Source organism: Anabrus simplex, chromosome 1 (genome assembly GCF_040414725.1).
Source record: "Anabrus simplex isolate iqAnaSimp1 chromosome 1, ASM4041472v1, whole genome shotgun sequence".
NCBI lineage: Eukaryota > Metazoa > Arthropoda > Insecta > Orthoptera > Tettigoniidae > Anabrus > Anabrus simplex.
Window position 1 is genome coordinate 288,773,846 of NC_090265.1, and position 14,044 is coordinate 288,787,889.

Genomic DNA, 14,044 nt, shown 5'->3' on the forward strand with positions numbered 1-14,044 from the left:
ACAAGGATCTGTACTGGGCCCCCCTATTTTTCTCTTTGTATATAAATGGCATAGCTTCCGGATTAAAACACTGTAAATACTACTTATACGCTGATGACTTACAGATATACACAGCAAGCCTGAAAATCTACACTCAGAAACACTTCACCTGAATGATGACTTGATGACTATAGATATATAGGCCAAAAATCACGGATTAAAATTAAACCCATCAAAATCCCAGGCAATAATTATTGGTTACCCTAAATTACTTTGCAAACGTAATCGAACAGCATTACCACAGTTGTCCATAAGTGGTACTCCCATACAGTATAGTATGGTATAATATTTGACGAACATCTGTCCTGGTCTGCCCAAACTATATCTGTGTGTAGAAAAATATACGGAACGCTACACTGCCTCAGTAAATTCAAATTCACTTTCCCTTTTAAACTAAAGAAAATTCTTGTTGAATCACTCGCATTACAACATTTTCATTATTGTGATATAGTTTACAACAACCTAGGAGTAGATTGGGGAAGGAAATTACAGTGTGCTCAGAATGCTTGTGTAAGATTTATCTGTGGACTTCGTTACGCTGACCATGTCACACCGTCTTACATACAGCTCGGGTGGCTTCGCCTGCAAAAACAATGCACACTTCATACTCTTTGCTTTTTGCTTAATATTCTTAAAACTTCTCAACCAGCCTATCTCCGTGATCGCATCAAGCTACTCTCCACAGACCATAACAAATACCCGACCCTGCAACACCATGTGTTTATCCCTTCCTGTACACAGAACAGCAATCTACACTAAATCATTCACCGTTACCAAAGCCCGACAATGGAATCTCTTACCAGTCGACGTCAGAAGCATGTCCAGCAGCTCAGCTTTTAAACATACCTGTGTCGAAATAATGGTAAACATGCATGAATCATCAAATTATGACCTGAAAACACCTCCTCCGCCTCTTCATCATTATTTCCCTCTTCCTTTCGCAGATCTTCTTACTAATCCTTCTCTTCACCTCTCAGTTGAAGGTGATATTTTGATGTACTGTAGAAATGTATACATTTTCGAAACTTTCTCTTAAGTAGTAGTTATAGTACTCATTATTCATATATTTTTAATGTACTCTACATACGATGGGTATTATATAGATGATATGATTTTTTTTAAGTGTGGTTACTTTTATTAATACTATTACTGTGATTATTGTTAAATTTATCATATTATATTATGGTCATCAGTAGTTATTATTAAGTGTTCTAGGTTAAGACTGGTTAAGTGTATGAAAGGGAGTACATCCCTAACTTTGCCAGAATAAATAAATAAAACACATTATTATTATTACTACCCGGAGTCTCCGGGTTCGATTCACGGCCAGGTCAGGGACTTTTACCTGCAACTGAGGGCTCGTTAGAGGTCCACTCAGCCTACGTGATTACAATTGACGGTGAGATGGCGGCCCCAGTCTAGAAAGCCAAAAATAACGGCTGAGAGGATCCCTGTGCTGACCACACGACACCTCGTAATCTGCAGGCCTTCGGGCTGAGCAGCGGTCACTTGGTAGGCCATGGCCAGGGCGGTTGCGCCATGGGGTTTGGTTTTATAACCTCCAGTACGGTCAATACTTTTCCCCTAGAATAAAGGATAAATTCTTATGTGCTCGTGTAAATTACGCAACCTAATTTTTGAGCGTATTTATTTGATGCTTTATTTCGCTAGTGTTTCGTCTGTCGGCTTCGTGTATCATGTTCGCTCACCACAGCAGTGTGTGTGGTTTATACAGCTGGGGATTCGGGACGGCAATCGTCCTGCAAGTGCGTGCTAGCGACTCAAGTTAATCAAAACGAAAGACTGAGTCAGTTATTGTGTGGTTCGCACGTGTGAACATCGTTTCTGTGCATAGTTTTGTTGGTGTTGTAGGCTACGTATTTTTTCTTGCGTTTCTATGCTCCTCCCCGTGTCAAAGTCGTATATTAATGATGTATGGGATATATTGAATTGTTTTGTATGTGGTAGTTTCACGTATTTCAGTGCATAATTTTAATGAGTTCAATGTATTTCAGGAAGTTGTGTTGGTGACAGTTTCTGGTATTTTCTCTTCTCGTTACAGCCAAAAAAATATAACAAACGTTATTTCCGAGTGTTCAGAGATACCTATAAATTTTGTTGTGTGTGTCGGTGTGACATAAATATAATTTGTATGTGTCATAAATGAAAATGATTAGGTACATTTTCTTGTAACCCTTTTTATGTTTCCTTAGTTTAAGTTTTTAAATTGAATGGTCAATTTGCACTGTTAACTCTAGATATGTATGTCTTTTATCCTGACCTTTTTTCTCCAAGATCATGGTGATGAAATCCAAGAATTAAAAATCTTCCTATTTTTTATTTCTAAAAGTTGGAAGGTATGCATTACAATTTATCATCTTGCATGAAATAGCCTTTTTAGAACAGTCCTTTTTAAAAAGATTATTTTCACCGTAAATTCTTCCCCTTATCGTTACAATGGAACTGGAACTGTTTCCTTTGCAAATGCTTAAGGAGTATTTTATTCAAAATTACTTCTGGAACAAAAACAAATATATATAATTATATATTTTGTATAAGCAACCCTTTTACAGACTTTGAAATGTACTACTATTATTTCTGAATAAATAATTTAATTCACATTAATTGCCCTCATTACAGTTCCTAGCCTCCTATTTACACCATCTTGATATTCATTACATAATTTTGCCAGTTGACTTCCCTAGTCACCATCAACATCATCATCCTAATAAAGCCATATTTATTATTATTATTATTATTATTATTATTATTATTATTATTATTATTATTATTATTATAGTCACTGGTGATCATTATCTTAACCTGTAGTCATCATTATTTATTATTTTAATTTCATGATGATGATGATGATTATTATTATTCATCCACAATTTATACGATTCTGATCGTGTTCGAACGATCACATCATGATTTAATTGCAGTTTTTTTTTTTAAATTTCCAATCTTTCGAATTTAGTCATACATGTTAAATCCCAGATGAACTACTAACTTCTGAATTCTCATCGGTCGGGACACAATAACGGTTGAACGCATGATTGCCAAGGGTTGAAACAGCGACCCTTACATTGGTACCACAACCAATATGGTCGAGACCGTTTACCTGTTGGAAAGGTTGGCGCAAACACATGACTTATGTTGTCCACTCCACCGTTCTCGATATGAGGTCTGCCCGGGATTGTTCAGCACCATCCCTGGCTCCTAACCCAGGACATGCTACAGTTAATAGAAGGAATATGACAAAGGGACACTATTACAAGTAATGAAAATCATTTTTGGTCCTGTTGAAAGTATCATAGGCCTATAATGTATACAAGAAAATATTTATTGATGTCATACCCTTACATATGGATGTTTAGGTTAGTGTCCCTTTAATATAATGTGTACAAGAAAATATTTATTATTTTGCCACCTATTCAATACAATACAATTCCATTATCACCATAAGACCCATCTGTATTGGTGCGACATGAAACAATTTTTTTTAAAAAATGCATACAATTCCTGCTTTTATTTTCTTTTTCTCCCCCCACCCCACCTCCCTTGGGGGGTAAATTAATGTGTATTGATTGTTGAAATGCTCTTAAATATGTCTTTTGTTTTCTATTTCAAACTCTTCAGCTCAAACATTTTCTGTTGTGTTTTCAGCTTGTGACCCAAAATTGATGCCAACATTTCCACAGCACCGAAATTTGAAGGCAACCAAACCAACAAGCACTCAAGGTCAGACTGTTGGTCAGGAAGCATCTGGAAGTGCATCGGGTGATCATACTCTGCATCTGCCAGCAATTTCAGATCTGGTTTGTTTGTTATCAAGAAGTATTATTAACCTGTTTTATCCCTTCATTAGTTCTCAGCTAAGTCTAGCATATTCACAGCAAAGTGTGTACTGAAGAAAATATAACTTTAATTTGACTCAGTCCGTAAAAATCAGTACATAGAACAGAAGAAGTAGATTTTATTCATTCATATTTTGGCTGAGTCAAAGCTGCCCCTCTTAGTCATATCACCAGAATCAAAACTAGCATTGTTTTCACAACCACATTATACTTGCAATAAACTTGAAACTTATCAAGTCGTGGTGAGTACCTATGTTAGGGTTATGACTTTTTTATTTTTTTGTAGGAAAATTTATTTCCTATGTTATGAAATGATGAACTTTTTCTCAAAAGTAATGAAAAAGGCCTTAATTCTCTTTAGCTTTTTAAAAAAGTCACCCACAACTTGAAATCTCTAAAATCACATACAGTAAAATACCAGTATAACAAAATTTTGCGGACCTCAGAATTTAATTTTTTATAGTGAAATTTTGTTATACTGAAATAAATCAATTCTTAAGACATCACTCATTGCTAAACCTGTTGAAGAATCTATGTTATTTCAACATGAATTTACACATAAAAAAACCTTAATACTATATTTATTAAATGAGAGGAAAATTAGGATACATATACTGTATATACATGAAGTAATGATATAAAGTACAGGTACTTGCAAGAAGTTTTCAGCATCTCAAATTATACCTTGTACCGGTACATTATGTCCCCGACTTTATATTTTGAAAAAGTCTGTGATTTTTTCTGAACACTCCCAGACACAAACGAATATTCAAGGTAGTCAGCAACCACTGCACTTGAATTTAACATAGATTCTGGCACATCACTTCGTGACAGAAGAAAATCCTTAAGACTACGTGCCATGTTTGTTGCCTGCACAAGAGTCAAACTCTGTTGAACACTTTGAAGCACATCTTCCTCTTCCTCCTCATCATCACACGGATTCCCATCACTTATAATATCTATTGTTTTAGAAATCGGTATGTTGGAATACATGTTTTTTAATATTACTTTCCTCTAATTCAAAATCTTTTGTTCTGTTGCAAAATTCAATTATGTTGTTGAGTACTGCTGTCGAAGTCAATATAAAATGTTTCTTTAAAAAAAAAAATCTGTATAAACTTTGCTGTCATATAGGTAGAGCTCTGAACGGATGCTAATATCCGTGGATTTATCTGCGGATATCCGCAAAATTAGTGTCTTGGCGGATACAAACTGTATGGCATTGCGAATAATTTTGCTGGTAATTTCTAAATAATGACGTTTGTTGATTTTTACTCAGGTATACTGTTGTTTTTGCTTGTGGTTATGTGACCCTTGACATTGGTATGGAAGAATACTGATATATAAAGAGCGTTGAGACCATGAAGCCATAAATATGAACTAAGCCTAACTGGCTCCTGCCCGCAATTAATGAAAGGAAAAAACAAAGGTTAATGCGTCGGTAGTTGTCGCAAGAGAAAATCCCTCATAACCTGTGACTGTACGGGTTCTGGTGCCAGGTGACAGGCCTATTGTATTATGTTAACAGATCTACCCATTTCAATACCTTGGGTGTAATATATTGTTGTTAAATATTTACAATATCTGCAGATAACCATTTTGCGGATGCAGATAACCATTCGCAGATTAGGGTGCGGATGAAGGAAGTGCGGATGCGGATATTATTTTGTATATCGTATAGGTTGGACTATTTCTAAATTTTACTATTGAACTTATGAATGCGTTTATTTTATGAATTATGAATAGTGTAGTTTTAGTATTCTTTTATGACAATTATGATATACAGTAAAACCTCGTTAAGACGTTTCTACAGGGGACAACATAAAAGAACTGTTAAGCAAGAAAACGTACTACTGAATATACTAATAAAAACTATGCAACAGGGATATAGAAACACTAAATATGACTTTTTCCGACATGAGAGGACTTTATGCCGTACAACCGCGGGTACAGTGTAAACTACAGGGTGATCCACAATTATATCCCTATTTTTATTTCACTATTATTCTGTCATTAACAATGTTACATGGTTTCTTTTAATTCTATTATATACTATGGTCCTTGCTATTTAATATTTCAACGTAGGCACCAGCATTAGCAGCACACTGTTGCAGTTGGGGCCCAGTGTTCCTGACAGACCCTTGTATCTTGCTACAAACGTTTGTTTATCCCATTGTTTCAACTTGGGACTAAGTGGACAATGTGCACTTTATGCATGATGGGGCACCTCCCCATTTTGCATCGATTTCACAAGAATGGCTTGACAATGCTTTTCCGGGCCGCGTTATTGGACGTCATGGAAATGTTGAGTGGCCACTGAGAAGTCCAGACTTGACCCCATTCGAATTTTTCCTCTGGGGGTATTTGAAAGAGAAGGTGTATGCCAGAAAACGCATGACTTGGACACTTTGGAAGCAGTCATTAGGGAAGAGTGTACACGGGTAGCAAACAACATGTTGAAATGGTCTGTCAGGAACGTTGGGCCCCGACTGCAACGGTGTACTGCTAATGCTGGTGCCTGCGTTGAAATATGAAATGGCAAGGACCATAGTACTTAATAGAATTGAATGCAACCATGGAACATTGTTAATGACAGGATAATAGTGAAATAAAAATAGGGATATAATTGTGGATCACCCTGTATATATACTATATCTAAAGATGAGAGGAAAGTATTATTAAAAGGTGTGAAAAACATGAGAGAACAAATATGAAAACCTTTTCTGCTGGGGGTCATAAAATAACACAAGTGCACTGAAAGTTGTGAAAAACACCAAGCTACAAATATGAAAACATGTGCACGGGGACCAATAAAAATATTAAAGTATTATTGCAGATCACACTCTTTCTAAAACAAATGTTACTAGAAGCCTTTTATTTCGGAGCAGGGGGTTATTAAATATTATTCTCTGGTCACACTCTTTGACAATGAATTGGAGGTTGCACTTGACCATGTGTGACGGGCAACAATGATTTTCGCCGCCATTTTGATTCGATCAAAACTTAAGACAATCTTACGTGATCGAGTCGAAACTTGAAGGTGCTAGTTCAACATTGGCGACCTCTGCATGCTTCAAGATGCGGATGCCCAGTCCACTTTCTGACAGATTTTCATTTTGTCTTCATTAGAAAGGAATTTCACGACCTTGAAGGGCTGATGTCATTTCTCCTTTCTCCACTTCCCGAAGTATGTTACATTTTTCTTTTAAAGAAAACTGCTTTTGCTTCTTTTGATCCATATTGGCGAAAGAGTGAACTGGCACACTAATACTTGTTTCACGAATGAAAGATAAACAATGAATGCGTCATGAGACGTGAATAAATGAAATGCAGTTCTGAGTGTAGAGATGCGAAACCGTAACATTCATTGGTTGATTGGAAATGTGGCATTCCTACCCAGCCAATAGCGTTACTTCTTACGTATTGGTTACTTTGAAATCGATATCCAGCTCGACCAATTGCGTACATTGTATGGAAAATGGCTACCTGAACCGTATCCTCTAAATGCGAATACTGTAATCCAATCTGCGCACCCCAATATTTGAAGATATTTTTATTAATAGAAAATTGGCTTTAATTTGCGTTTTATTTATAAGAAATTAATCCTACATAATGATGTTCAGTACTGGTACACCAAAAATGAATAAAATAATCTTCACCTGCTCTTGGGTAGGCAACCCGCTCATCAGAATTGTAATGTGTTTGCTTACCATCCCCTGATTTGTAATCGGGTAGTTTTGCCTGTGTGTTTGTCGTATTCTAGGAAATGGACAGGCTGGGCACTGGGGTCAATTATCAGATTGACCTTGATATAAAACACTTTCTGACACCATAAAATTCTTTCTCTAATTTATTTTAAATAGAATGTCAAGTATACCCTTTTCAATAATACTACAGCATACCTGTAATTATTCTTCTCTCAATATTACTTGTAAATAATTAGTTTATTAGTCTTTGACTTCTTTGGTAATACACACAATTCTACATTTCACTATACAACACATATTAATTCCCTTCAGTCTTTAAGGTCTCTTAACTAGTTGATACTTATCTCGGGTTTTGAAGCTTCTCTCTTCTTGCTTCTTTCTTGAATCCTCGTTGTAGGATTCCTTAGAATCCTCCCTGGCGGTTTCAGGACTCGAACATAGAACTCTTAGGTGAACACACAAACTGAAGCTCCTGTCTCCTTCGAACACTCAGCGAGTTCTCTATGTACTGGCTCTGTACTTTACCCTGTGGGACACTACTAACCAGTTCTACTGCTTAACAGTCTTAATTGCTGCCTAATTTGAATAACTTCTTATACTGCTTTCTTCACTAACTGATGGCAGGCTCAACTACTGCCTGATCTGACTAACTCCATATACTGCTATCTTCACTGACTTTATTCTACAGAGTCTGTTCTCTGCCAAGTGACCTAGTGACTGTCCCTTCCCGAGAGAATGCTCCTTTCCAAGTTAACAGAATAACTGCCTGACCAGAATGCCCGATCAGTATCACCACCAGAATGACGACCAAGAATGACCAACATAATGACCAAGAGTCTCCCTTGTCACTCCCCTTTATGACTTCTCTGAGTTTCTAGAACACGTCATCCCCTACTACTATGTTCCCTCACATCACTGATGTGTTAGCTTCCTATTGGTTACTTCAAGTGTGGTCCCACTCATCTCATGCATCTACAGGTGACTGGTGACCTTCCATAGGTTCCTTCTAGAAGGAATGATTGCACTACAATGTGCGTTCTTATTTTTACAGGGCACCTTGCTATGTGACTAACAGTCTTGCTTTTCCTGGTCCACCTAATTTGAGCCTCTAACTATGACCTAGTCTGTTTACTTCTTTCTCTGACAAATATTCTGATTGCACATGTTTGCTTCACTACCTGGCTCACTGTATGTTCCAAGTTGAGACTAGCTTTAAGAAATGCTTTTAATTATAATTGTAATTCTGCACTTATTCACTACACTGATATTTTATTTACTCTTAATCACTCACTTCAACTGTTTTTTATTTATCTTCTCTTTATATGTTACACTTAAATTACTCATGATTATTAGGGATTTCTGACTGGGAGGTCACGGATCGAACCTCGTTCGATGCGCTCGTCCCATAATTTCCCACGGAAGGACGTGTTGCGAATCGGCGCTCGTGACATGTTGTATAGAGTGTGCCACCTGGTATTAGCCAAGACATATAACCGAGCTCGATAGCTGCAGTCGCTTAGTTGCGGCCAGTATCCAGTAATCGGGAGATCGTGGGTTCGAGCCCCACTGTCGGCAGCCCTGAAGATGGTTTTCCGTGGTTTCCCATTTTCACACCAGGCAAATGTCGGGGCTGTACCTTAATTAAGGCCACGGTCGCTTCCTTCCACTTCCTAGGCCTTTCCTATCCCATTGTCGCCGTAAGACATATCTGTGTCGGTGCGACGTAAAGCAAATAGCAAGACGTATAGAGATATGTTGTGCGAAATACCCGGTGATTAAAACAGGATGAATTTCAGTTATATTTTGAAGGAAAAATATTTTAAATATAAGCAAAAAGGTACTTTTTAATTCGTTGTACTGAAAGTTTGAAATTTGTTACAATTAAATATTTCAACACACATTAACCCCTTCAGTGGCGGGTTCAGGCAGACCTCCTGTGCCAGAAAGGTGAGGGGTTTTTTGGAGGAAATTATTTATTTTTAGGAAGCAAGGAATGAGGAACAATTATTAAGGGAACATATTCACATATTATTCAAGGTTAATAAAAACTTACTTTACACTCTGTTTACACTTCTACAGTAGGCCTGTGGCATGATTTCCTAAAATATTGGTGTTTTGAGATTACTGTCCTTTGACCAATATATTTATATTTCAGACTTTTGTATTATTCCCATCAACACCACTAATGCAGTAAACTGCCGAATTTCATAACTGTGCCCTTGCCTGCGGAGATTTATTTACAAGTTTTTCAGTGCACTTTTAGCATATGAATTTGTTTCGGTCACAATCACATTTACAACGTCATCCGTTAGAATTAGTTCAAAACAGCCAATCGCACTCACCTCTGGTAATGATCCAACCCTAACAACAGGATTTTCCTTAAATGGAATTATATTAGGTTGCCCACTATCCTCTGGCTTACACTTTTTCCACACGAATGTATGTTCAACATTTCCTACCATCACCTTAGCTTCTGACGTAATATCTTTTTCACTTTCACTAGAAATATTAAGAAGGTCATCATCCGAAGAATCAATAGAATCATTATCACTATTATCAGATATACTAATGTCACTTAGAGATTCATCTTCGATGTAGTTCCTTATTTTGTCTTCAAACATCTCTTCCGTTTCGCGCTCGCCATTTCTGTTTACCTCGTCAGCAGGTCAGAGATTGTATATGTAAAGTAAAGAAGATGAGGCATATTTAGGCCAGAGACTTCATGAACACAGCTGGAAAACCTCCTGCCATCTGTTGAGAATGCTGGAAAACATTTTCCAAAGAGATTACAATACCCTAGAAATTATTGGGTGATTGCAAAATGAACACTGCAGCTAAACGAGAAGTTCTCGGGCGGTGATGTTATGGGCAAGCCCGCGCCACCCAAGAATTTTTCAGGCGTGCCACTGAAGAGTTTAAATAGGGAAAAGGGAAGGGGCCTAAAAATAATTTTGCTATTCTGAACATTTTGTTAAATCGGCATTCATTATAATGACATTTTACTGTATATATATATTGCACCCGTTAGAACATCAGTCGTAGAACACCTCAGGGGTGCTCAGTAAGAATTGGCATATAAGAAAAAAATTAACTGAATAAGCTTAAATAATGGCATGGTTTATTAAATAAAATATTTGTCATCCTTGCTATCTGTGATTATGAAAAATGATCACTAATGTAAAAATTAACTCTTGCTCTTTAAGTACAAAAAAAAAAGTCAAAATGAGATGGTAACCTTAAATTATGCCCTATTTACCCTGACAAATCAAACAATACAATATATTTGCTTCTTGCGATTTAAGTTAACAATTTGATTTAATTTAATTGTGAATGATCTGGGTTTCCTCGGCCAGATCTGGAAAACACCAAGAAAATCCGTAAGAAAATCATACCGTATCAAAATTCACTTTGCTGAGATATTGACTAAATTTTAAATTAATGAACATAATTGGTGTGATAATAGTTCTAGAACTGAATCGATGCAAAAGAAATAAATATCTGTTCATGACTGTCATCACTTTTAGTCCAATTAAATCGAAAAATAAAACTCAAGTTGTGAAATATCAATTCAAATGGTCTATCATGAATTAAAGAAAAATCTCAGCTCTCGTAACAAAACAGAATGATCTGCAAGGCTGAAATGTAAAACGACGTTGACTATCTCTTAAATAAGACATAAGAAATGACTAGAACAATTGCTGAAATAAAAAATCACAGTTTCCCAAAACCTAAGTACTAATTCTACAGAATATCTACATTAATCGACAATATTTACACAGTCATATCAACACGTGAATCAAACGCTCGACTAACACAATTCCACATCAGCTGATTTAAGGAAGAACATTAGCTCTTCTAACTTAGACATCTTATCTCGATATGAAAGTCATTGAAGGTTGGAGAACAATCTCGAAGAACATAAGTAATGACAAGTTTGGATAACTCCCGAAAGAAAATTATACTGGACACGAAAGAATCGAATATACGATAAAATACACTCATACTAGTTTAAGAACATTTTAATATCATTTGGGGATCTCTAAATATCTCCACAATCATTTATTCTTGAGTGTGTGACTATTTCCCAATTATCAAGACGAAAATCTCATATCAAATGCCTCTCCGATACACCTATCATAAAATGTAACATATTTATATCGCGAAGGTACTATACTAACAATTTACCAATCATGGCCTCTTCAATATCAGGCCCATTGAAATATCTGAACACATTCGTGATACGCCCAGGATGTCACGAAACTCATATTTATCGTCACGTAAAACATCCTTCGCATACAGAATACAGTATCATTTTCTTTCGGGAGTTATCCGAACCTGTCATTACTTATGTTCTTCGAGATTGTTCTCCAACCTTCGATATCGAGATTATCGAGATAATATGTCTAAGTTAGAAGAGGTTAGTGTTCTTGCTTAAATCAGCTGACATGGAATTGTGTTCGTTTCTCCCGATATCGAACTCCAGTAGACGTAAAGTTTGATTCAAAAGAGTGGAATCAATTCTACTACCCGAATCTCATGACTTCGTAAATTCTCCGACATAAACCGCATGTAAAATTCTAAAGGCATATCATCTGGAATCAAGAGTTTACTTTACATGATAACTCAAAAACGATATAACTATGTGAAGAGCTGAACACTTTTCACGTTAAGTCAAGCCTACACTTAAATGATAAATTGATAATCACCAAAATTTCGACTTAATTCACCACACATGAATTACTGAAATTACTAGCAAATGTACCTGTGCTTCGCTACGGTATTCTACATTGCATATGGATTTCTCCATAAATTACTGTAAAGGCAGTGAGTAAGACTATATTAAATTGTACCTACAAACGGACTTCAACATCAGACGACTCGTTCAGTGTTCTAAATGGTTGGTCCTATGACATTTTCTCGTATCTCCTTTATTTATGTGTTAGATTCAGTTAGTCATTGATTGGGGTAAAATTTGGTACAGTTTCCACATTCTACTTTATTTTTTTAAATATTCATGTGACCCTAGAATCATAAAATTTTGCGAACATATGGCCACTGGTCATGTCAATGTGCATGCTCAATGTCGTGATAGCATCTTTCCTATAAGTGTACCAAACGATAACATATACGTGTAAAAAGTACAAAATTAACTTGAACTCGAGAAATGCAGTACTATTTAACGAATAAGGGATAGAGATACAACAAAAAGACGTAGGCCCAAATTTGTAGATCTCTCCAAATTGAAACGCGATCTTTTGTGATACGACTTACGGTTTAGCCACCAATTATTCCGAAAGGAAGGTGTGCACCGTCATTAAAATTGCATCCATATTCCGATATTTTCCAGGGCCAAGAGTTAAACATTTGCATAGCTTGGAAGTTGTATTTCCTCAAAGAAATGATTATCCAGCTTTCGGGATTAGCACTCGCATACATACGGAGTAATTAAGGAAGAAAGTAATACAGTTGAGAAAGTTGAAATTAATAGAAAATAGGATTATAACTGAGGATGGCGGGATGAGTACAAATATGTGAATACCAAGTGAATTATGCTGGTATCAGTTTTGGATATAAGAAAGCGGTAACAGAGGAGAAATTTAGGTGCAGGGATTCTTAGGTAATTCTTCAGTTTCACCTAAATTTTCCACAAATTAAAATGGCATAACACTGGTCTGAACCAAACAATATGTACTCGCTTTCTGTCAATGACCTTACGGGCGAGCTGCTATTATACTGCCGGTTACGTAATGACCTTGCTAGTCTTCAGTCTCAAATGGTTACCAAATTTATTCACGAATGAAATATTATTACACTAGTCTGAATCAAATAAATGTTTGGCACCGCTGAGGAAGAGAGTATTGGCTCTCGAAACATGTACAGGAATTAAGTATAATAAAATATGTAAAGTATTGACAAGGCGGGAAAGTATTTTATAGAAATTTGAATATAAGTCAATACGGACAGGAATAACAAACATGGTGAAAATAATCAATTTTAGAATGTGGTAACGTTCACAGCGTTCATTACAAAGTTTGCACACACAATCACTGCTGGGGATGTGATACTTCTTATTTATGCACAATTTGGTATAAAACCCGTGCACTGCCATCCTGGTCATCAGATGTCGTAATTTCTGGTTTGCTTGTCTCCATTTGGTAGTCATCACTGCTTCTGTTGTATAGAAGTTTTCCGATATTTGATCTTCCTTCTCCCATCTGTTCCGCAGAGCAGTCTTCACTGCAGATGTCTTTGGTAACAAGTGGCTTAAAGTTAGATCTTCCAACAAAAATGTTTCTTTTGCCATAATATAAACTAAAATGTTAAAAAGATAGATGTTCCACCTATTCAATACAATAATACTCTGTTGCACAAATTAATGTCACAACATGTTTAATATGGTTTGGGACCAGTTTCAACACATATCTATGTTATCATCAGCCG

General features: G+C 36.4%; 1 protein-coding gene across 2 annotated transcripts in view; it reads left to right on the top strand.

Moving 5' to 3' along the window:
* Cdc2rk (cyclin-dependent kinase 10) overlaps positions 1 to 14,044 on the top strand; it is a 214,981-nt gene that overhangs the window by 187,628 nt on the left and 13,309 nt on the right. For both annotated transcript variants that reach the window (XM_067142389.2, XM_067142388.2), the window contains exon 7: positions 3,706 to 3,857. In XM_067142389.2, coding sequence (XP_066998490.1) covers positions 3,706 to 3,857 — 152 coding nt within the window. The remainder of the gene's footprint in view (positions 1 to 3,705; positions 3,858 to 14,044) is intronic.